Source organism: Mya arenaria, chromosome 8 (assembly GCF_026914265.1).
Source record: "Mya arenaria isolate MELC-2E11 chromosome 8, ASM2691426v1".
NCBI lineage: Eukaryota > Metazoa > Mollusca > Bivalvia > Myida > Myidae > Mya > Mya arenaria.
In genome coordinates this window covers 70,711,728-70,736,745 of record NC_069129.1, presented here as the reverse complement: position 1 = coordinate 70,736,745, position 25,018 = coordinate 70,711,728, and the positions used below count along the sequence as shown (strand labels likewise).

General features: G+C 38.2%; 1 protein-coding gene across 1 annotated transcript; it reads left to right on the top strand.

The window, feature by feature from the left end:
* The first annotated feature begins 13,867 nt into the window (after window positions 1-13,867).
* Window positions 13,868-22,482, top strand: LOC128242329 (protein unc-93 homolog A-like). The gene is made up of 7 exons (XM_052959431.1): window positions 13,868-14,358; window positions 16,221-16,349; window positions 16,593-16,738; window positions 17,868-18,095; window positions 20,195-20,330; window positions 21,806-21,937; window positions 22,200-22,482. The coding sequence occupies exons 1-7, from the start codon at window positions 13,875-13,877 to the stop codon at window positions 22,472-22,474; spliced, it is 1,530 nt and encodes a 509-aa protein (XP_052815391.1). The 5' UTR covers window positions 13,868-13,874; the 3' UTR covers window positions 22,475-22,482.
* Window positions 22,483-25,018: the final 2,536 nt, after the last annotated feature.

The window sequence follows — 25,018 nt, the reverse complement described above, 5'->3', positions numbered from 1 at the left end:
TTGAATCGGACCATGCCATCATTTTTGGCATCGACAGTTGTGGAATATGGCTGGACACATCATGGTATTTACGAGTAATTATTTGTTTATTATCAAAATATTTACCTCATTATTTCATAGATATTGATATAATAACAGAACTTTAACATGTTGTTCTGCGTTCTAATATATTTAGAACCGTCATGCAATTATGTTTGTAAACTGTTCGTTTGATGCACGGGCAACTACAAACAGTGGATCATATACACATTTGAAAACAAGTCCAATATAGCCACACCGATACAAAACTGCCCACAGAATCGGACACACATTAAAATATTTTAATACATTTTTGCAGAACGATCTTTGGGAAACACGAGCTGCATCAAAATAATGGAGCACACGATTCTATTTTGTTTGTTAAGTTACATTTCCTCTGCCTCTAATGTGAACCAACTGCGTTAAAAAAAGTCTAGATTGCCTACTTAGGTAAATATGTGAGAAAGAATAGTTCTTGTTCGGGGCTCGAACCAACAACCGCCTTACCAATTCTTTATATTGTCGGTAAATACATAGCTTATGTTTATATGATACATGATATCAATTCCTCTAGATTAATGAAAACAACTCCGTGATCGACCAAACATGTTGTTGCGACCGCAAGACACATCATCGCGATATTCTGAACACTTATTCGCAACCGCCGGACGCGTCATCGCGAGCTACCAGACACTTCATCGCGACCGCCGAACGCATCATCGCGATATTCTGTACACTTATTCGCAACCGCCGGACGCGTCATCGCGAGCTACCGAACACTTCATCGCAACCGCCGAACGCATCATCGCGATCTTCTTAACACTTTACCGTGACCACTGGACCCATCATCACGATCTACCGAACATTCTTCGTGACCGCCGAACGCATCATCGCGATTTACTTAACACTTTACCGTGACCACTGGACCCATCATCACGATCTACCGAACACTTCTTCGTGACCGCCGAACGCATCATCGCGATCTATTTAACACTTTACCGTGACCACTGGACACATCATCACGATCTACCGAACACTTCTTCGTGACCGCCGAACGCATCATCGCGATTTACTTAACACTTTACCGTGACCACTGGACCCATCATCACGATCTACCGAACACTTCAACGCGACGGTCGAACACATGGTCGCGATCTTCCAAACAAATCATCGATACCGCTGGACACATTAATGTAACGAACAGTTCATCGGGACGGCCGGACACATGATCGCAATCTACAACACAGTACATCGCGATAGCCGGAAATATCTTTGCGACCGCCGGACACATTATCGCGATCTACCGAACACGTAATCGCGACCGCCCGACACGTTATCGCGATCTACCAGACACGTTATCGCGATCGCCGGACACATAATCGCGATTTACAAAACATTTCATCGCCACAGCACGACACATCATCGCGATCTACCGAACACTAAATCACAACCACCGGACACATCATCACGAGCTACCGAACACTTAATCGCAACCGCCGTACATATCATCGCGATCTACCGAACACTAAATCGCAACCGCCGGACAAATTATTGCGATCTACCGAACACTTCATCGTGATTGCCGGACACGTCGTTGCGATCTACTGAACACTTCATCGCCACTGCCGGACACATCATTGCAATCTACCGAACACTTCATAGGTGATACACTTTCCAAGCTCCCTAGCACTAGCCAATGCGTAATATAGTTCAACTTCCTCCATTTGACGGTACACATATGATATGTATTGATTGCAACCATGCGAAATCGACTTGCACAACCAATAAGAACTGACGGTGGAAGACTGTCCCGTGCGTTCTGGTAACGTGTATAACCCTCAGCATGACTGTTTTTTGTTTTTAAATCAGCAGTAAATACAGAACTAATACAATACACATTGCAGTGCGGTCCCCCTGTCCTGTGCGTTCTGGATATGTGTATGACCATCTGAATGACTGGTGTTACAAATTGTACGAGCAAAAGCGGACCGTTCCTGAGGCCATTGAGATGTGTGTACAGGACGGTGGACGGCTGCTGAGAATAGACTCCATAGGAAAACAGATCCAAATTCAAGCATATATTGGTAGGCTTCCTCTTTTAATTTATTCCACTACGGTGAATCACTTCCTTTAAACTTCATGCAAATGCAGTAAAATGTTACACACGATGTTTTGAACGGTAGGTTATGTACAATTACATTCTAAATTGTATTCAGACTTTGTTTTACTATTCTCAAACACTTCAACAAAGACCGAGCGAATCATTACCACATATAAACAAATTTGAAGTCCGAGCAAATCAGACATTCTCAGGTGTGTTCTGTCAGCCATTTTAATGGCACACCTTTACTTCTTTTTTCTGGAAATTTGGCTCCTTTACATTTTTTTCGATTTTTTTTTGTTCCTGATACTAATTCTAAATTTTGGCAAAGTCAAAACTGGGACTTTACATTGTTTCTTTTTAAAAATTCCATATCTGTTTATGCAGCTGATTTAACAACACTGAACGTTGCAATAGCCGGAAGTCGGGTACATAGTAACAGCACCTGGATGTATGAGGACGGCTAACCATTGACTTTCTTCCACTGGAGTACGCCGATGAATGTAGAAACCTGCATCAAACTCAAGCGCACCAAGGACTGGATGTGGAGCGACGGCAGTTGTGATAATCTGCGCTACTTCCTGTGTGAAATGGTTTTATAGGTAACTGACGTGCGCTCCTATTTCAAACTTTACCACGCTCATTTAGGATTTGAGCAATCGGAGCACATACATATTGTAACAACTTCATTTTGTTTTCGTTGATATACATTGTAATATGTGTTTCATGCACGCTGCTTCTATTTTTGACAAATTATTGTATGCCAATCAAATACATCATCGAAAAATTCGATTTCATGGCCCGTCCTTGATGTTTTTATTTACTATAATGTAAACTACTATAATGTAAACTACTTATGAAGCATACTTTTATTTCAGTTCAACCATTCAACATAATGATATAGGTCAAAATTACAATGCTAATTGACACGAAATAAGGTATATTTAATATATTTGGCTATTGGCCAGTGAGCATATAGAAACGAAGAAAGAAAAGAAAACATCTGAGTGCACACTATGGCATATTGTAACGAAAACATAAAATAGATTCTAATTCAAATAAATGTAAAATACACCTTGACATGTAAATGGTTATTACGCCTTCAACACTTTATGTATTTTAGATATATTCACTATCATCAGGACTAATATTGTTCCAATGTCCGAATTGTATGAACGGTTCATTAGTTAGTAGCTGATAAGTCATGTTGATAGCATTTCTTTTCCTGGCAGCTGACACACCATATGTATGAACTCCCCTGTTAAGGCTGGTGGAAGACAGAAAAAAAACTGAATGAGGAAAAATAAGTAGGTGCTGTTTTAACGGACATATTAAATTCATTCTACGGCCTAATGATTTAATGATTTAATCTTTGGAAAGCTTCATGCATATGGTCTTTCAATCCCAGCATGTAAACTTATGCACAGCTGTCTTACAAAAGGAAAAGAACGTGCCAAATGCGGCTAAATTATCAGTGAGTGTGACTCCATCCTGAAATGCGTGCAACATCAACATCTTTCTCAATGACCTATTTTACTTTTTGAATAAGGCAGCTTTGTATAATTATGCAGATGACAATATCAGTGAGTGTGACTCCATCCTGAAGTGCGTGCAATATCAAAATATCAATATCAAAATCTTCTCAATGACATATTCTACTTTTTGAATAAGGCAGCTTTGTATAAGTATGCAGACGACAATTCTTTTTATGTGTGTAATAAAAATCCTAATGTTGTTGTGACCACTCTTGAAGAGGAAAGTAGCATTTTGATAAACTGGTTACTTCCAATCAAATGCAGGCTAATCCTGACAAATTTCAAGCAATTTCAGTCGACTCAATATACTTAACCACACTATTGTTTGTGTAGGTGAAGTTGGAGCAAACTGTTGAGGTAGATAGTTTATTTATTGTTGGTGTCCAGATTCCTAAAAAATGCAAAAAGCAGCTAAACTTCTGAAGATCTGAAGGACTAAGCAAAATTCTGACAATCAATACTTATCGTTTTTAAATCTTTTATCAGACCCAATTTCAAAAATTGAAATATTTCCGCTTTGATGCCAGTCAAGTATGGAACAGCCTCCAAAAAGAAATAAGGTGTTCCCAAAACTATCTATAATTTAAAAGGCTGATCCGAACATGTACAGATCCCTCTTGTAAATTATTATTGCTTAAATAATCTTTTCCAAAGATATCTCTAGCAAACTGCATTTAAAAAAACACAAAAGTATAATTTATATTATTCCTTTACGGTCTTCACTGCTATACTTTACTGTATTAACCATGTACGTAATGCTATTTATAATCTTTAATAATCTTGACAGTTTAAAATGTTAACTAGAATAGTCCTTCATTTAGACTCTTGAAGGAACTTACCATTTTACAGTGGTATCTCAACTAGCGGATCTGTGCGTGTGTGGACTATTATATTATGTATTTATCCATTAACCGGTTTTGATTCGAAGCATATAAGATGACAATCTCTATTTGCCGAGAGCTCTATAAGACACTAGCAAATCCGTACCCTTTGACATTACGCTTTCTGATATGATCACCGTGTGATATACATGTATTTATGTGTACCAGAATGGTTCTTAAGTTCTTAACACATTTTAAAAAAAAATTGAGAGACAAATTGAAAATAAATATTTTTTTCTATAAATCAATAGCCTGAAAGACACGTTAAGTTTACAGTGAAAATTTGAACACTATTATATATTTTGTTTTAATCGTAATCACTCAACGAACCGTCACGTGAATTAAGGTTTCTAACAATAATAAATAAGCAGTTGTCATAACCATATTTTTATCTTTCATAGCTATGATATCTCACGTGAACTGTCAATGACATTAGCCAATCCGTACTTTTACCCTTTGACATAACGCTTTTCACGCTTTTTAGCCTTCCACTCTTAACTGATGTTACAAAGCATTTACAGGAATATTGGTCAATAAAGAACTATTTCCTCTCATTAGATAAACTTGCAAAAATCAATCGGAAATAAGTAATGGACTGATATACGCTTTTTGTAGCTATTGAAATTGAACTTGTGTTAATGGAATGTAAACTGAAACACATTTGCATTTCATCGAACTAAACCTATGAACTGTTCTAAGTGTATGGTTTGGCAATGTAAACATATAAGTCCATGCTTGGCATATCTGTCCATATTTCAGACGGTTAAGAGTATTTAAGTTGTTTTATAATGTCTTTTTGCATTATCATTTCCGCATTATTTGCTAATTTGGTACTGCGTTTAGCAAAGGCTGATTTGGCATTATACTTCGAAGACTCGAAAATGAGAAACCAAATTTCGTTTCTCGTGATCATAAATTTCTCGTGAGCATAAAAAAACTACATTTTCTTCTTTGCCACTCGTGAAAATATGTTTTTCTATGACACTCGTGAAATAAAATACGATCTTACACTGAAATAAACAAATATCCTCTATATATGCGTATTTTGCGTAATATAATATACGGATATTATACCTTACATGAATGTATATATAATGGAGCACCCAAAATGATTTTGTTTTTTAGTGTTCCTTTTCACTGCCTCTACTTTGGGCCATCTGTGCAATTATGATTGCGTTAAAAAATGTCTAGATTGTACACTCAATTACGTTTGAAAACACTCCAGTTGTATGTGAGAAAGGGAAGATCTTGATCGCGATACCACTTTATTATACTGTCTGTAAAAAGCTATACAAAGTTTATGTTTATAGATGTTTCAAAAGTTTCAAAGTTTTATTTGCATAACAAGTCCATGACCCATGTGGACACATATCATATTCAATAGTTACAGGTGAACTCATACACCACAAAGTATTAGCTAAGAAAAAATATGCAAATGAGTTTTCTAATATCATACGTACTAATTGTTAAAAAGATCTTATAAGACTCTTCGCATAGAACTAACTTTACACCTTACGCAAAAATTACACATGAACTATTTGGCTACACACACAAGATCATTTTAAGCATATATATGTTACATGATATCCGACAATAAACATACACCGACTTGACCTAACTTGATCGCGACTACCCAAACAATTCTTCGCGATCGCCGTCCACATCATCGGGACCCATCAAACATGTGATTGCGACCGCCAGTTACATGCTCACGACATATCGAATACTTTATCGCGACCAACGGACACATCATCGTGATCTATCAAACACTTCGTCACGACGCAGGACACTTTTTCGGGAATGCTTGACACACCATCTCGATCTACCGAGCACTTCTTCGCGACTGCCAGACACATGATCGCGATATACCGAAAGTTTCTTAAGGACCGCCGAACACTTCATAGCGATCTACCAAACATTTTAAATATTATGACCGCCGGACACATGATCGCAATAAACAGAAAACTGGATCGCGACCAACGCACACATAATTGCAATCTACCAAACACTTCATAGCGACGGCAGGGCACATCATTGCGATCTACCAAACACCTCCTCCCTAGTAACCACAGAACACTTCATTGCAACAAACGAACACATCATCGCGATCTACCAAATACTTCATTGCGTCGGGCGGACACATGAGCGCAACTTTCCAAACAGTTTATCGCAGACGCCGAACACATCATCGCGATCTACCAAACACTTCATGGCGACCGCCGGATTCATCATCGCGATCTACCAAACACTTCATGGCGACCGCCGGATTCATCATCGCGATCTACCAAACACTTCATGGCGACCGCCGGATTCACCATCGCGATCTACCAAACACTTCATGGCGACCGCCGGATTCATCATCGCGATCTACCAAACACTTGCTCGCGATATACCTAACACTTCATTGCGGCTGCCGGACACATGATCGCGATATACCGAACACTTTATCGCGAACTCCGAACACTTCTTCGTGACCGCCGGACTCACCATTGCAATCTAACGAACTCATTATTGCAACCACCGGACACATCATCGCGATCTACCGAACACTTCGTGACCACTTGACACATCGGTGTGATAAAGATTGTTCATTAACGACTCTTGGAAGTGAACCACTTTCCAAGCTCCCTTACACTAGCCATTGCGTAAAAAGTGATGTCTCCTTTATTTGACAGTACACATAGGGATTTTATTGATTCCATCCTTGCGATATTGACCTTCAAAACCAATAAGGACAGTGCGTTCCCACTGTTCCGTGGGTTCACGGTACATGCATTAACGGTGTCACAAAACTGTTTCAAAAAGAAAACAAATCAGAAAAGAACAGAACAAACGTGAAATCAAACTGCTATCTCAACAAATACGATATAATGGATAATAAGGTTTAGCATATCGTCCATTGTTTAGTTCTTAATGGATATACGAGACGAGATCCTTTCCCATATGGACTCCGCATACGTGTTGAATACAATACTTACAACGATACGTTTTCAGTACGCCCATTTGGTCTTGGTACGCAAAGAAAGACTCAATCGCTGGTGTAACAATACAGCAGTGAATACAGCACTAATACAATGCACTTTATAGTGTGGTTCCCCTGTCCCGTGGGTTCTGGCTACGTGTATGACCGTCTGTATGACTGATATTACAATATAGCAGTAATACAGCACTAATACAATGCATTTTGCAGTGTGGTGATCATGCCTTGTGTTACAATACAACAGTGAATACAGGACTTATAGAATACACATTTCAGTGTGGTCCTTCAGTCCCGTGGGTTTTCTTTCGTTTATGACCGTCTGCATGACTGGTGTTACGGTAGTACAGTGAATATAACACTGATACAATACATTTTTCATTGCGTTCCCCCTGTCCTGTGCGTTCTGGATACGTGTATGACCGTCTGCACGACTGGTGTTACAAATTGTACGAGCTAAAGCAGACTGTTCCTGCGGCCATTGAGATGTGTGTACAGGACGGCGGACGGCTGCTGAGAATAGACTCTATAGGAAAACAGATCACCATTCAAGCATATATTGGTAGGCTACCTACGCGCTCGAGAAGTGTTTAATCTTTTAATATATTCCACGTAGTACGATGAGCTTTATTCACTTCCTTTAAACTCCTACACAGATTTGAAATCCTAGCAAAGCAGACATTCTCAGGTGTGCTTTGTAAGCCATATTAATGGCACACCCTAACTACATATATTTTGTAATTTAGTTCCACTACAGTCTTCAATTTCTCTTTTCGCGATTGATTTCAGTTCCTGAGACTATTTATAAATTTGGGCAAAGTCAAAACTGCGACTTTTCATTTTTGCCAAAAGTAATTCCTGTCTGTTTATGTAGATTCAATAACAAAGAATGTGGTGGCAATTGCCGGAAGACGGGAACATATTAACAGCACCTGGATGTTTGAAGACGGCACACCGATGACTTTCTTTAATTGGAATTCGCCGCTCGGAAATGGATCTTGCATCAAACTCAAGGGTTACCAGGACTGGATGTGGGCCGACGTCAGTTGTAATAATCGGCGCTACATCCTGTGTGAAACTGTTATATAGGCTAATCACATGCCGCCCTATATTGTTGTTGGAAGAAAACCACGTTATTACCAAGTGGAGGTCAGTTTTATTTTTGTAATATGTATATGTATCTGTAATTACTTCTATGAGCCTTATAATAAGTAAGTGTCAATTTGCTCTCTATAGAGCCTTTAAACATATAATTATTGCAGACTGAATAAAACGTTAATTTCATCAATTATAGATTAGTCCTTAACGAACATGGTCTTTAACGACAAAAAAAGACTTGAAGTTAAATTAACTATATTTGCAAAGAAAATCTTTCTTACTTTTAAGTAAAATGATAAAACTGATAAAACAACGAATATCATATCCTTCAAAATAAACAACGAAATCAGACTCTCACGAATTATATATTTTCAGTTCTTTATAACTACCAATTATTGTCCCGTATGTGACTCGAAATTGTCACGTATGCGAGAAACCAGATCTACCTCACAAATATTTGAATGATTACCTTTTGAAAGGCTAAACTATCTTACAAGAGAACAAATGATGCCAGCAGATGATTTAAGTAAATGAGACATACAGATTTAATTCAAATGCTGAAAAGGTAATTGTTGTTTACAGCAATTGGGCTGGTCAAAATGTGTGGAGTCCGAAGGACTCCACGCGTACTTTGACCAATCCAATTGCGTTCATATCCCCGACATCAACCCCGAAATTCATTCCTTATATTTACACCTAAAGTTCATTATTTATTTAATAATTGTTAAAAAAATACTTCATTTCATTTAAGAAAACCTTTCAGTAACCATTTCTTACCCATTCTGTAAATAGAACAACCCGACTTTAACCGGAAGCATTTTTTCAAATGACGTCACGTTCGCGGGAAAAGATCAACCACTTGAAATCACTTTTAAACGTAAAATTCAAACACTTATGGCAACAATACATTTAAAATTTAAAAAAATAACTCTTTCTAAAATGTTGATTTATAATTAAACCTGTGTTTTGTTTCCATTTGTTCCTTACGTGGTCATTGTAGTATACCTTGTATTATGTCTACACTAGTCCTTTTTGTATTATATTATATTTATATGTTTCTATATTACACTGGCAATAAACAGTAGAATCATGAAAAGTGTTGGGTTTACCACCTACTACATAAACCATTTGGACCAATACATAGACCAATAAGTCACTCCATTGTGAAAAAGACTGACTGTGAACTGATCAACAAACTTGTTATTTGATGTTTCATAAGTTTTAAAATGAATGAAATTACTCGTTATGTGTAAAATAAATTAGTTAAACTAAACTGTGATCTCTTGCTCACTTGGTTGTCTACCGAAACTTTCACCTGTGGCCGCAATATTTACAATTTCGCTGTCACCCGTACATTCTCAAATAAATCTTAATTTTTAATTTTCCCTGACATACTCAGACACTCATACAATTCTCCGAGATCAATAAAATTATAGTTAGCACGCAGTTATTGAATGTGTTTTACGGAGCAATCGGGACCGGTACGCAATTAAACTCTTTGGATATCTTTTGCTACGCAGTATTGGAAGTGGACACTAAAGACGTATTTATTACTCGAGAGGATATCACGTATTCGAAACACAAGGTGATATCAAGTAAAAGAAAGCGTTTTCAACTATTCGATACGATAGGGTATATCACCTATTCAATATGCAAGGGGGTATCACGCATTCGATACGCAAAGCTTTATCACGTATCCGATACGCAAAGGTGTATCACTTATTTGATACGCAAGGGTGTATGACGTTTTCGATACGCAAGGGTTTATCACGCATTTGATACGCAAGGGTTTATCACGCATTCGATACACAAGGGTTTATCACGCATTCGATACCCAAGGGTTTTATCATGTATTCGAAACGCAAGGGTGTATCAAGCATTCGTACGCAATGGTTTATCACGCATTTGATATGCAAGGGTTCTTCACGTATCCGACACGCAAAGCGTTATAACGTTTTCGATGTTCAAGGGTATATCATGAATTCGATACGCAAGGGTGTGTCACGTATTCGATACGCACGGGTGTATCACGTATTTGAAACGCAAGGGGAAGTCACGTAGTTGATACGCAAGTGTGTATCACGTATTTGAAACGCAAGGGGATGTCACGTATTCGATACGCAAAGCGTTATAACGTATTTGATTTCAAGGGTATATCATGAATTCGATACGCAAGGTTGTGTCACGTATTTGATACGCAAGGGTGTGTCCGCATTTGATACGCAATGGTGTATCACGAATGCAAGGAGATGTCACGTATTCGATACGCAAAGCGTTATCACGTATTCGATTTGCAATAGTATATCACGTATTTGATACTCAAGGGTTTATCAAGTATTCGATAATCAGGGGATATCACGTATTCAGTACTCAAGGGATTAGCAAGTATTCGATGTTCTAGGGTATATCGTCATAAAGTATTTAAAACGCAACGATTAATCACGTATTCATAACGAAAAGCGTTACATTCAAGGGTATATCATATATTCTATACGCAAAGCGTTATCGCGTTTTCGAAACGCAAGAGTTCATCACATATTCATCCCCAAGGGTATATCGCGTATTCAATACGCAAGGGGATATCACGTATTCGATGGGCAAATCGTAATAACGTATTTGATATGCAATGGTTTGTCACGTGTCCGATAGTCCAGGGTTCATCACGTATTCGATACTCAAGGGTTCATCACGTATTCGATACACAAGGGGGATATCACGTTTTCGATACTCAATGGTTAATTACGTATTCGATACGCAAGGGTAAATCACGTATTTGATATGCAATGGTTTGTCACGTATCCGATATTTTAGGGTACATCATGTATTCGATACTGAAGGGGATATCACGTTTTCTATACTAAAGGGTTCATCATGAATTCGATACTCAAGGGGATATCACGTATTCGATTATCAAGTTTATGATGTATTCGATGCGCAAGGGTCTATCACATATTCGATACGCTAGGGTGTGTCACGTTTTCGATACGCAAGGCTGTATCACGTATTTGAAACGCAAGGCGATATCACGTATTCGATACGCAAAGCGTTATCACGTATTCGAAACGCAAGATTATATCACATATTTAATACTCAAGGGTTTATCAAGTATCCGATAATCAAGGGGATATTACGTATTCAATTTTCAAGAGATTATCAAGTATTTGGTGTTCTATGGTATTAAGAGTATATCACAGATTTAAAACTCAATGGTTTATAAAGTATTCGATAATCAAGGGGATATCACGTATTCAATACTCAAGAGATTATCATGTATTCGATGTTCTATGGTATAAAGAGTTATCACATATTCAATTCTCAAGGGTTTATCAATTATTCAATAATCAAGGGAATATCACGTATTCAATACTCAAGGGATTATCAGGTATTCGATGTTCTAGGTTATATCACGTATTAGATACGCAACGCGTTATAACGTATTCGAAACGAAATGGTTAATCACGTATTCATTACGCAAAGCGTTACCACGTATCATGTATTTGAAACGCAAGGGTATATCGCATATTCTATGCGCAAAGGGATGTTTAGTATTCGATAGGCAAAGCGTTATCACGTTCTCTATATTCAAGGGTATATCACGTATTCGATACGCAAGGTTTTATCACGTATTCGATATCTAAGGGTTTATCACGTATTCGATACGCAAGGGTCTATCACGTATTCGATACGCAAGGGTGTATCATATATTCGATACGCAAGGGGTTATCACGTATTCGATATGCAATGGTTTATCACGTATTCGATATGCAAGGGTTTATCACGTATTCGATATGCAAGGGTTCATCATATATTCGATACTCAAGGGTTCATCACGTATTCGTTACGCAAGGGTTTATCACATATTTGTTATGCGAGGATGTATCACTTATTTGATACGGAAGGGTGTATCACGTATTCGATACGCAAGGGTTTATCACATGTTCGATACGCAAGGGTTTATCACGTATTCGATATACAAGGGTTTATCACGTGTTCGATATACAAGGGGATATCACGTATTCGATATGCAAATGGGTAATTCATCTTGAATTTTATCTGTAATTATGAAGAAGACCATCTTTTTTTTCTAAATGACTGACTCGAGTTATTTAGCCTTATTTTATTTATAACAGATATGTTTTATCTGTGTATAGTTTATGCTTTGTTATGCAATTCACGCTAAATCCTTCCCTCACGCCTTATCCCGCTAGTTTCGATGAGTTGCATTGAGTATTGGATTTACTCGATGATGCGCTAACTACTGAAGCAACTATGGTCGATAAACTATTTCTATCTGCCTGATCGAGCTGTATTTAAGCTTATACAATTTTAATTGCTAAATTTTAAATACATCGTGAACTAATGGAAGATACAAACATTGTTGATTGTAAAACACAAGGGGCCGTATTCACGAACGGCTTGAGTCTGAGTTTGACTCAAATATGATAATTTTTGAATGTCATGAATTATCTTAAATACAGTAATGACTTTGAATAAATTGTGGAAAAAACCGTTTAACATGATATTTGCAACACATATCGCCAGCTTAACAATTATTGCGATAACAATTGTACAATATAATTTAATACGTTTGATTGTTATTATCTTTCGTGTTAACACAAATAACTCGATTATATTACGTGACAGATAACCAACGACTTGCCTTTCCTTTCAATAAATATCGCAATCTTAAACCTACCTTCGATGTTTATTTATCTATCTATGTGTACATAATACGACTACTCGGGTACTCGTTGCCATCCCTAGTACATATACAGCAGTTCATTGACCAGTGTAACCGATGTCCCCTGTGTTCATTATATGGTTTTTATTCATGGGCAAACAATTATATATAAATGCTTTTGGACGATTCAACTGTTTTCAAAGTATCTAGGCGGTCGATTTGTCGAATAGAGCAGAGTGAATAATTTATTCCGCTGAAAGAACGTGATATTTTATAATTGAAGACTTTACCTGTTTTTAACTTTTAAGACTGTAAATAGATCATGAACTGTGCGAAGCGCAATCGAATATTATACAATACTTTTTTCGGTATACAAATGTATTTGTATTAATATATTACAATCTACAAATCACTTTCATATCAAACTATGACCGCTACTAGCCTACTAGCCTTTATAACTTTATTTCGGTGACGAGGTGATAAAGTAACAGATAAAGAAAATATACGAATAGAGAAATACATGTATACCTCATGAAAAATTAATGTTTTAATTTTATCAAGCATTACTAAGGAATTTTGAACTATGGCTGCGGAGGGAGAGGACGATAAAACAAACGAATCAACAGAGCTACTAGAAGATAGTGACGTCACAAAACAAGAGGAAAAGGAGACGCTTGAAGCTGTGACAAAAGAACAATTCAAAGAAGTTGTTGGAAATGAAGCTATAACAATCATCACGTGTGAAAGAAAGACAACTTCCAAAACAGCGACCTTTAGGAATTTACTCGTTCTCAGTTTTGCATTTACATGCAACTTTTCAGCTTGGAAATCTTATTCGAACATGCAAAGTTCCATTAACAAGGAAGGAGGTCTAGGCACTACTGGAATGTCATTAATGTGTGTTGCTATGGTTTTGACTAACTTATTTATTTCTCCTGTAATTCTGTCAAAATTCAGTTACAAATGGCTAATAGTGTTTTCGTTCCTAACATATGCCGTGTTCATGGCAACGGGATTCTACACCAGGTGGGCAACGGTCGTACCAGCGTCTTTTATTACTGGCTTTGGTAAGTTGCAGTTTCCGACTTGATAAAATAGTATATATATATACTGAAGGAATTCAGTTCACTTTACTGTTGACAGTACCGTTGAGTGAACAGGTTTTGGGATAACTGTTATGCTTCGGTAAATTTGTTGAAATGAGTATTTGATTTCCAAACACTAGGTAGCACGTGCAGCAGGAAGCTGGTACAGTATAAAAGGTCAGAACTAAAGTTTTCTTGTATCAATTATACCAATACCAAATGAACCGAAGTAAAACACAAACATTACGCAATGGGACGTCGACCAATAAAGACGTAGGAGCTACTTCACATGTGGGAATGAGTACTAGGGATGTAACCAGATACTTTCTAAATACGAAACTACCATTAGTCGTATAAGGGCTAGTTCCGGCAGACCACGTAAAAAAACCGCAGAGAAAAGACCGTTGTATAGTTTGACGTCAACACGCTACCAGTTTTATTTCAAGTAAAAGGTAAACTGGTCGCTCCAGGGACGCAAGTCACGATGATTTGCTTAAGAACGAACTGTAATAGCCTGCGCGCGGCTCGGCTTCGTGGACGTCGTCCTTAAGTTGGTTTTCCTTAAAGCGACATTCTTGTTCAAAATCAATACATGTCCATGTATAACAAACATACATTTTGAATGGTTAATCTTTAACTGCTTACTAAATAATGCATTAATGAAAATATTAATTACTAATGACAAAAAAGATTGCGACCGTGTATTTAATAGCTGAAAACACACAAATATTAAATGACTGGTGAGTGCTAAAATATTTACATTGATTCACTATCGTCTTATAAGGTAGAATTGCCGTGTTTGATGCACCTTTTTATCAAATTAAACACGGTATCATTCATATAAACCATTGTTTTAAAAAAAGTATTTATCCTTTTTGGAAAATGAAAACAAGTGTATTGATTGTGGTTCATCTTATTTGGGAGTAAGAGTGCATCTTTAAAGTTAAGGCATCGACAGGCCCGTGTCCCATATACATGAATTCTTCAGCGATGGGTCCATTGACAGTGGAACAACGTTCTCTTTACGAATTAATCACGACTAACATCACCGAAAGACTGAGCTCCCGACCATTGCTGGTAATCATATGCAGTGCGAATTTGTAATGAAATCGTCGAGACAGTGGTGATACCATTTCTGCGTGCAGGTCACGCTACGCTGTTCCAGCAAGATTATGCCCGTACACATATCGCTAGATACATACAGGATGCCATTTACATGGACAACGTCGGCATTTTCGAACGGCCTGCCAAATCCCAAGACCTTTCGCCCATTGAACACATGTGGGACTACCTGGAGTGGAAGGTTATAGAAGGGTATGGCGTCAACGACGTTCGTGACTTGGACCGTGTCCCACAAAAAGGCACATTATTCCACTACAAACAGTAAGAAAACTGATCGCAAGCACGCGCAGAAGGTGCATCGCTGTACGAGCTATTACTGAAGGTCATATCCGATTTTGACAACTTTTTTAATCTGGACATCTTATTGTACTTGACTTCATGAATAACGTCGATTTATAGCTGTTTTTGTTTTAAATTGTTTAAATAGAAGTGAAAATAAATAGATCTATTGGTATGATCGTGTGCTTATTTGCTATTTACCTTAATTTACATAGAAATGGTGGCTTATACAAATTGCGTAATTTTATTCCTACAGTATATATATATATATAAATATAGAAGGTAGTCATTATGTACGATTTGATATCAGATATATATCTTGATACAGTTATATTGTATTACTTGATAATAAACGTTTTTGCTAGTGAAAGTGCTCCACTACGAATTAAAAGTAATTATGAAACAGTAATAACTAATATATGTATACATGTACTACGTTTTAGGGGCGTCTCTTATGTGGCCATCCCAGCAGAGCTATCTCACTAATCTGGCCAGGGACTATGGAACTGAGAAAAACACTGATCACGTGATCAGACAGTTTACGGGGATATTCTACGCATTCTTGTACAGTTGTAAGCATTACTGTGGTTTTGTTTGGTTTGATTATCTGTTTTTATTGATTGAAAATCGTATATAACATTACCTTGGAAAATGCAAATGTTTAAACAAGATAACTACTGCATTCCCGTCATGTTTTGCATACGTATTAAGTAGACGGATTAAAGTCGCAAATTACCTTATTATGCATTGAAGATATATATCTTGAGTTCACATTATTTGTTTTGAAAAAAGCATATTTATCGTTATAACTGTAGCAGAGATATGGGGAAACATAGTTGCATCAGTCGTATTTAGAAGGGAGTCAAGAAATGTAACGACAGATTTCGAAGTTTGTGGTGCTCAATTTTGCCCATTTGACCAGGGAAAAGCAGGAGCTATTGAACGGCCACCAGAAGATAAGGTGATTAAATTTTAATCGAACAATCGAGAGGTTGTGATATGCTACTTATGCGTGCATGTGTGAACGTTTATTGAAATATAGTACAGATTTTACCCTAGACCATTAATATTCAGAGTAACGGTGCTCTAACCACACTTTTCATTCCGATCCCATGCATGCATCAATGCAGAACGGATAGTTGGTTTTCGGCATATTTGACTGGCTAATTTTACCTGTAGAAAACAATAGTCAAAATAAGCTCCTTAACACTGCATTGGTTCAAAAACATAGTATTGGAGTTAAAAATAACCGGGGTTGCAGCTTTGTCGAACTTTCATACAGTCATCGTGTAAAAACACATGATGTCCGTTCAAAATTATAGCTATGATGGCATTTCCTGGAGAAAGGAAAAACGATATTCTGTTAGTCGAAATATAATAAACAGGAGTATGCAACGGTGTTATTTTGTGAGTTCAAGCGATAATTTGAATATCACTAAACCGGATGTCCGCGACCTGTCACTCTCTTTGTATGCCTAATAAATAGAATCTAAGTACCTTTCTACCATTCCTGTTGTTCCATGATCTTACTTCTGACATGTAGGGTACGTTACATTCCAGATAAGGCTTACTGTACGTAAGCCACAATCATATGCAATATACAATAATTTAATTACCACAGATTTAAAAAAAAAAATGACAATATTAACCAAAATAATTGAAAAAGTCAATGCATAGTTGATTCATTTTAAATGTACACAGCGCTCAATTCTAGTAAGCTCCATTTTGTAAAACTGCGTTTCGACGAATGTAAATTGCATACTTCTCGTAACAATGATCTTGGCAGCAAACCAAGTGTTACGGACTTAAGCAAAACTTGTTTGAACTAAGATACCTTTTCAATAAAATAACACCTAAACAAACGTACTAAAGATAGTTTTTTTTAATTGAAATATTCAATATTCATGATTTCTATTCCCAATACGTGAATTATGCTTAAATTTGTTAATTACCCAGCGGAAAGGGTACATAGGACTCTAACTAAGTAAAGAGTCAATATTAATGATATGTCCCAATAGTTTTATTTAATTTGAATTATAGTAATGTGTAAAAGTACAAGACTGAAAAGTTGTTTCTTGTTTTAATTTCAGATGTTTATATATTCGGGATTCTGTGTTGGAATGTCAAGTCTCGGGGCCATAGTTATTGCATTCTTTCTACAAAATACAAAAACGGAAATTGATAACCGAGACGGAGTTTGCAAAAACGTTCGCAAAGTCGGAGCCCTTATGGTAAAGTCAAGGGACCTGAAGTTGTTAATTCTACCATCTATGACTTCCGGTGTACTCCTGAGCTTCTTTGCTGCAGACTTCACCGCGGTAAGGTGGACTTCTTTCAATAACTGAAATACGAACTTTACAAACGGTGTATTTTATATGTTCTGGTCTCCGTCATGCCCCATTTTCTCGAAACTTCTTAAGTATAAAGGTTTAAGTGGCGTATCACATCTAAACAAATTATTTGCGTATACATGCCTTTAAAGAGACTCGTTCATGGCATGTAAAATTCATTTATTTTTCATTACGGCAAATCATTAGAGTGTTAAAACTATGTCTAATTGTCGGCTGGAACGCTTTAGATAAAAAAGAGTAGTTTTCATGATTATCTTTAAAAAAAAAACACCTGTAAAACTCTTTAATATGAGAACATTAAAGGAGTTATACCAAATTGAAAATAGTGAACAAAGCTTAATCCTGTTTTAAAGAAGAGAAATCCTGAGCGTTATCATTAATCACTCCAAGGCTCTACCCCCAATATGTATCAACAGACTGCCTGGTGCTTTTTGTATTTAGTGTTTTTCTTTGGTCTTCCGTTCCTTGTTGGTGGTCGTTAACTCGTTCTGTAAATACGTTGTTATTGTTGGGAGAAGTGTGAGGTTATGGCCATGTAAATTTGTATCTGCCCCGTGTTCAAGTGACCGTTCCATGGCGGTATTCTCAAGTTCATTGTCGTTTGGGCCGTTGCCCCGTGTTTCACTGACCGTTCCATGGCGGTATTCTCAAGTTCATTGTCGTTTGGGCCGTTGCCCCGTGTTTCACTGACCGTTCCATGGCGGTATTCTCAAGTTCATTGTCGTTTGGGCCGTTGCCCCGTGTTTCACTGACCGTTCCATGGCGGTATTCTCAAGTTCACTGTCGTTTGGGCCGTTGCCCCGTGTTTCACTGACCGTTCCATGGCGCTATTCTCAAGTTCATTGTCGTTTGGGCCGTTGCCCCGTGTTTCACTGACCGTTCCATGGCGGTATTCTCAAGTTCATTGTCGTTTGGGCCGTTGCCCCGTGTTTCACTGACCGTTCCATGGCGGTATTCTGAAGTTCATTGTCGTTTGGGCCATTGCCCCGTGTTTCACTGACCGTTCCATGGCGGTATTCTCAAGTTCATTGTCGTTTGGGCCGTTGCCCCGTGTTTCACTGACCGTTCCATGGCGGTATTCTCAAGTTCATTGTCGTTTGGGCCGTTGCCCCGTGTTTCACTGACCGTTCCATGGCGGTATTCTCAAGTTCACTGTCGTTTGGGCCGTTGTCCCGTGTTCAAGTGACCGTTCTATGGCGGTATTCTCAAGTTCATTGTCGTTTGGGCCGTTGACCCGTGTTTCACTGACCGTTCCATGGCGGTATTCTCAAGTTCATTGTCGTTTGGGCCGTTGACCCGTGTTTCACTGACCGTTCCATGGCGGTATTCTCAAGTTCATTGTCGTTTGGGCCGTTGCCCCGTGTTTCACTGACCGTTCCATGACGGTATTCTCAAGTTCATTGTCGTTTGGGCCGTTGCCCCGTGTTTCACTGACCGTTCCATGGCGGTATTCTCAAGTTCATTGTCGTTTGGGCCGTTGCCCCGTGTTTCACTGACCGTTCCATGGCGGTATTCTCAAGTTCATTGTCGTTTGGGCCGTTTGTCTCTTGCACAAAGTATTTACCCGTTTTTAAAGTTCGTAATATCGGTTTGTTTTAGTCAAACGCAACACTCCGATATATCATTAAACCTTACTAAATTGATTAAACGTTAAAAGTGAGGCTCAAAAATCAACACCTTTTACCAGGCGGTACTCTTCTCTCTCATCCCACAGTCATGTATAAATTCCATAGAACTTAATATTGAATAACCGATTTCACTTAATATATCGTAAAAATGCTGGATATAAATTTGGAAGTGTGTATTATTAGAAAAGTGTACTATTTGGTAATATATGTTTTGTTCTGTGGGATTACGCTAACCTTGTCATCATATGTGTATGTCTTCATATATTTTTGCAACTTCAACACATATTGTACATGTCGATTTTCTGGTCCAATAATGTTTTATTCATTATCAGGAGTTTTTATTTAGTTTCGAGTTTTATTATGAAAAATTATCTTGTGGTGAGATCCAGTTGATGTTGTGATTTTGTTCTCTTACATCTAGATGCTATATCTGTTCAGGCATTCGTGAGTTGTCCTTTTGGCGTGGAAAATGTCGGAGTGGTTGTAATAACATACGGAGTGGTGCTTACATTATTTTCGTTTATCGTTGGACGCCTCGCAAAAGTTACTGGCCTGTATCCAATTTTTTTCATAGGTAAGGAAAGCCTCCATTTCACCTTCTCCTTATCATCGTCGTCATCATCATCATCATCATCATCATCATCATCATCATCATCATCATCATCATCATCATCATCATCATCATCATCTTCATCATCATCATCATCATCATCATCATCATCATCATCATCATCGTCGTCGTCGTCGTTGTCGTCGTTATCGTCATCATCATCATCATCATCATCATCATCATCATCATCATCATCATCATCATCATCATCATCATCATCATCATCATCATCATCATCATCATCACCACCACCATGAACTGCAGCAGCAGCAGCTACACCGTCATCATCATCAGTATCATCAATCATCGTCATTATCATCATCATTATCATTATCGGACAGCCAGAATACCTAAATAGTTTCAAAATGAACGCGCATTAAATCCAAAAAACCCATGTATATATCTATGTTTAGATTTTGACCGCAGCCGGTTAGCTAGATGCATGTACTTTAGGTTAAAACTAGAATCTGGTTCATCAGATTTGTACAGGTTTATTCCCCGGACATTAGCCCGGATAACTCGTTAAAACCGGGAAAAAACATTGGTCGAATTAAATGCTCATTTAGCGTAAGATGTTAAAACAAAATATTAAAAGTGTAATTGTAATATTTAATTTTATCCTATTATCGTTTTTTATTGGTGATTGTAGTCCATTCATAAGTACATATTTTATATGTTTAGAATAGCCTAAATCAGCTCTTATTTGACAATCTTGTGTTATGATTGTTAGTATGTATATAAACAAAATAAATTGTTATAAGACAGAATCGCATCAAACCATTTACTTCTGTAATAACATATTTACAACCTTTAACCATTACTTAATGCATATTATACACTTTAACAATTACTGTAAAATCAAAGCGCGTAAAGCATTGAGTATAGTCATGTTATGCCGAAAGGAACGGAAAGTGTGTGAAGAATTCTCAGTTTGTCTCAGTAATTTCCGCCCAGAGTCTTGAGCATGTTACATATGCATATTTGATTATTTATAAACCACTGATATAATTATGTTCATTTTGTCCACGAGTGACACAGATTGAGGGCAATATTAAGATACATAAATACATACAGGGAATAATAGTATGTGAGTGATGTGATCCAGACGAATTAAGCGCGAGCATCCTGTCATTACAGAAAGAAAACTTAACCATAAACTCAATTAACATGTCCAATGCATTTTGTTGGATGGATTTGGGTTAGCGGTCATACCCTATTAAATATGATTCAGTCATGTTTGAAGTGTAGAGTGGATTTTACTATGCCTAGATACTTCATCCGTCGCAGTGCATGGTTTTTGGAACCAATGCTTCAGATAAGGTTTCATATACAATTGAATATTACTGTTTATATATTTAAAATTGCATGACTATACTCACAAAATGTAGCATGCCGAAAGCCTTTCAACGCTTTAAGCGCTTTGATTTCTTTTGTTGCAGCTTATATTGCGTTCATATCGGTAGTTGTCTCCTTACGATTGCTCCAACTTGATGCAGACAGCTTACCGGTTGCTTTCGTTCTGGCTGGTCTTTACGGGCTTGCCATGTCTGCAAATGAACCTGCCGTTGCAAGTAAGTACTTCTGTATAAATATTTATGTTTTTAGCGTTGAAAGGAAGGTCTACAAATCATTAAATTCATTGTTGATTATGTCCAAACTATTTGTGTAGTCGTTAACAATATGTTGTATTATGAAAAATACAATTATGTTATAAAAGGAAACGTATGCATAGTCAGGACGTCTATCAATGCACACGTGTTCAATAACTCATTTATTGTTTTTAATTCACCTGCTCACAAAAGTTCTTTTATTAAATTTACTAATATTTTTCAGTGTTAGTTTGTGTTCACTTCCGAGAGGACATGACAGTCGCCCTGTCGAGTACCAAAGCCATGTCCGCGGTCGGTTGGGCTGCCTCATTCGCCTACAGCAACTGGCTGTGTATGGAGTACAAGATCTATATTGTGATGGTTCTCTACACCCTGTCCTTTGTCAGCATCAGTGCCCTTCACCTCAGACACAGAGTGTCTGGCCGACTGTGTAGAACATGCTGCCCGGTTTCTTCTATGTCTAAACGAGCGGATGAAATTACCAATCGGCCGACATGAGTTTTATTTATGCACACGCGAATAAAAGCAGAATTCAGTGTTTACCTAATCTTTTTTCTGTTTGGTTTCTTGCACATAACACCCAAGAATCGGGTAATGATATCAACCGTGAATCGGGTAATGATATCACCCGTGAATCGGGTAACCATATCACCCGTGAATTCGGATCACTATATCATAGATCGGGTAACCAGACACCACTATGGATCAGGTAATCATATCAACAGTAGATCGGGTCACCATATCACCCGTGGATCGGGTCACCATATCAAACGTGAATCGGGTAACCCTATGACCAGTGGATTGGGTAGCCATATCAACCGCAGATCGGGTAACCATACCCACCGTGGATCGGGTCATCATTTCAACCAAGGATCGGATCACCATACCACCCGTGGATCAGGGCAACATATCACCGACGGATCGGATCACCATATAAACCATAGATGTGCTTACAATCCGTTGATTGGATCAACATACCAACTGTTGATCGGTTCACCATATCACCCGTGGATTGGGTCACCATACCAGCATTAGATCGGGTCACCATACCAACCGCAGATCGGGTCACCATATCACTCGTGGATTGGGTCACCATACCAGCAGTAGATCTGGTCACCATGCCAACTATGGATTGAGTCATTATAGCAACCGTGGATAGGGTCACCATACCAACCTCAGATCGGGTCACCATATCACTCGTGGATTGGGTCACCATACCAGCAGTAGATCGGGTCACCATACCAACTGTGGATTGAGTCATTATAGCAACCGTGAATAGGGTCACCATACCAACCGCAGATCGGGTCACCATATCACTCGTGGATTGGGTCACCATACCAGCAGTAGATCGGGTCACCATACCAACAGTAGATCGGGTCACCATACCAACTGTGGATCGAGTCATTATAGCAACCGTGGATAGGGTCACCATATCAACAGCGGATCGGGTCACCATATCACTCGTGGATTGGGTCACCATACCAGCAGTAGATCGGGTCACCATACCAACCACAGATCGGGTCACCATATCACTCGTGGATTGGGTCACCATACCAGCAGTAGATCGGGTCACCGTACCAACAGTAGATCGGGTCACCATACCAACTGTGGATCGAGTCATTATAGCAACAGTGGATAGGGTCACCATATCAACAGCGGATAGTGTCACCATATCAGCCGTGGACTGGGTTACCATATCACCCGGAGATCTGATTACCATGTCACCCGTGGATCTGGTCGACATACCTTCCGTAGTTCGGGTCACCATATCATCAGTGGATCGGGTCGCCATACAACCCGTGATGTGAAATAAAATGAAATCCCTCATGTAGTAAATGGTGACCCGATCCAGTGTTAATATGCTAGCCCGATCTAGCATTGATATGGTGACCCGATCCACGGGTGATATGGTAATGCGATTTTCGAGTGATATGGTGACCCGATCCACGGGTGATATGGTAATCCGATTTTTGAGTGATATGGTGACCCGATCCAAGGGTGATATGGTAATCCGATTTTTGAGCGATATGGTGACCCGATCCACGGGTGATATGGTAATGAGATATTCGAGCGATATGGTGACCCGATCCATGGTTGAAATCATGAATTCCCACAAAGGACGTTAGACGTATGACGCATTTTGTCTTCATCTTTAACAGTTTCGTCAGCGTTCTTTCTTGTCCCTAACGCCTTTTCACTCCATTACTCTTGTCTCCGGATCTTTACATAAGTAAATGACGCGTCCATTGCCCTTTTGGCAGTCATTCATGTATCGACAGTTTGTGGTTATATTTTGTGGTTATATATGTCCGGTTATTACAACTGTTCATTCATGTATCGACAGTCTGTGGTTATATTTTGTGGTTATATATGTCCTGTTATTACAACAGTTCATTCATGTATCGACAGTCTGTGGTTATATTTTGTGGTTATATATGTCCTGTTATTACAACTGTTCATTCATGTATCGACAGTCTGTGGTTATATATTGTGGTTATATATGTCCGAATATTACAACAGTTCATTCATGTATCGACAGTCTGTGGTTATATTTTGTGGTTATATATGTCCTGTTATTACAACAGTTCATTCATGTATCGACAGTCTGTGGTTATATTTTGTGGTTATATATGTCCTGTTATTACAACAGTTCATTCATGTATCGACAGTCTGTGGTTATATTTTGTGGTTATATATGTCCGGTTATTACAACTGTTCATTCATGTATCGACAGTCTGTGGTTATATTTTGTGGTTATATATGTCCTGTTATTACAACAGTTCATTCATGTATCGACAGTCTGTGGTTATATGTTATGGTTATATATGTCCGGTTATTACAACAGTTCATTCATGTATCGACAGTCTGTGGTTATATTTTGTGGTTATAAATGTCCTGTTATTACAACAGTTCATTCATGTATCGACAGTCTGTGGTTATATTTTGTGGTTATATATGTCCGGTTATTACCACAGGTCATTCATGTATCGACAATCTGTGGTTATATTTTGTTGTTATATATGTCCTGTTATTACAACTGTT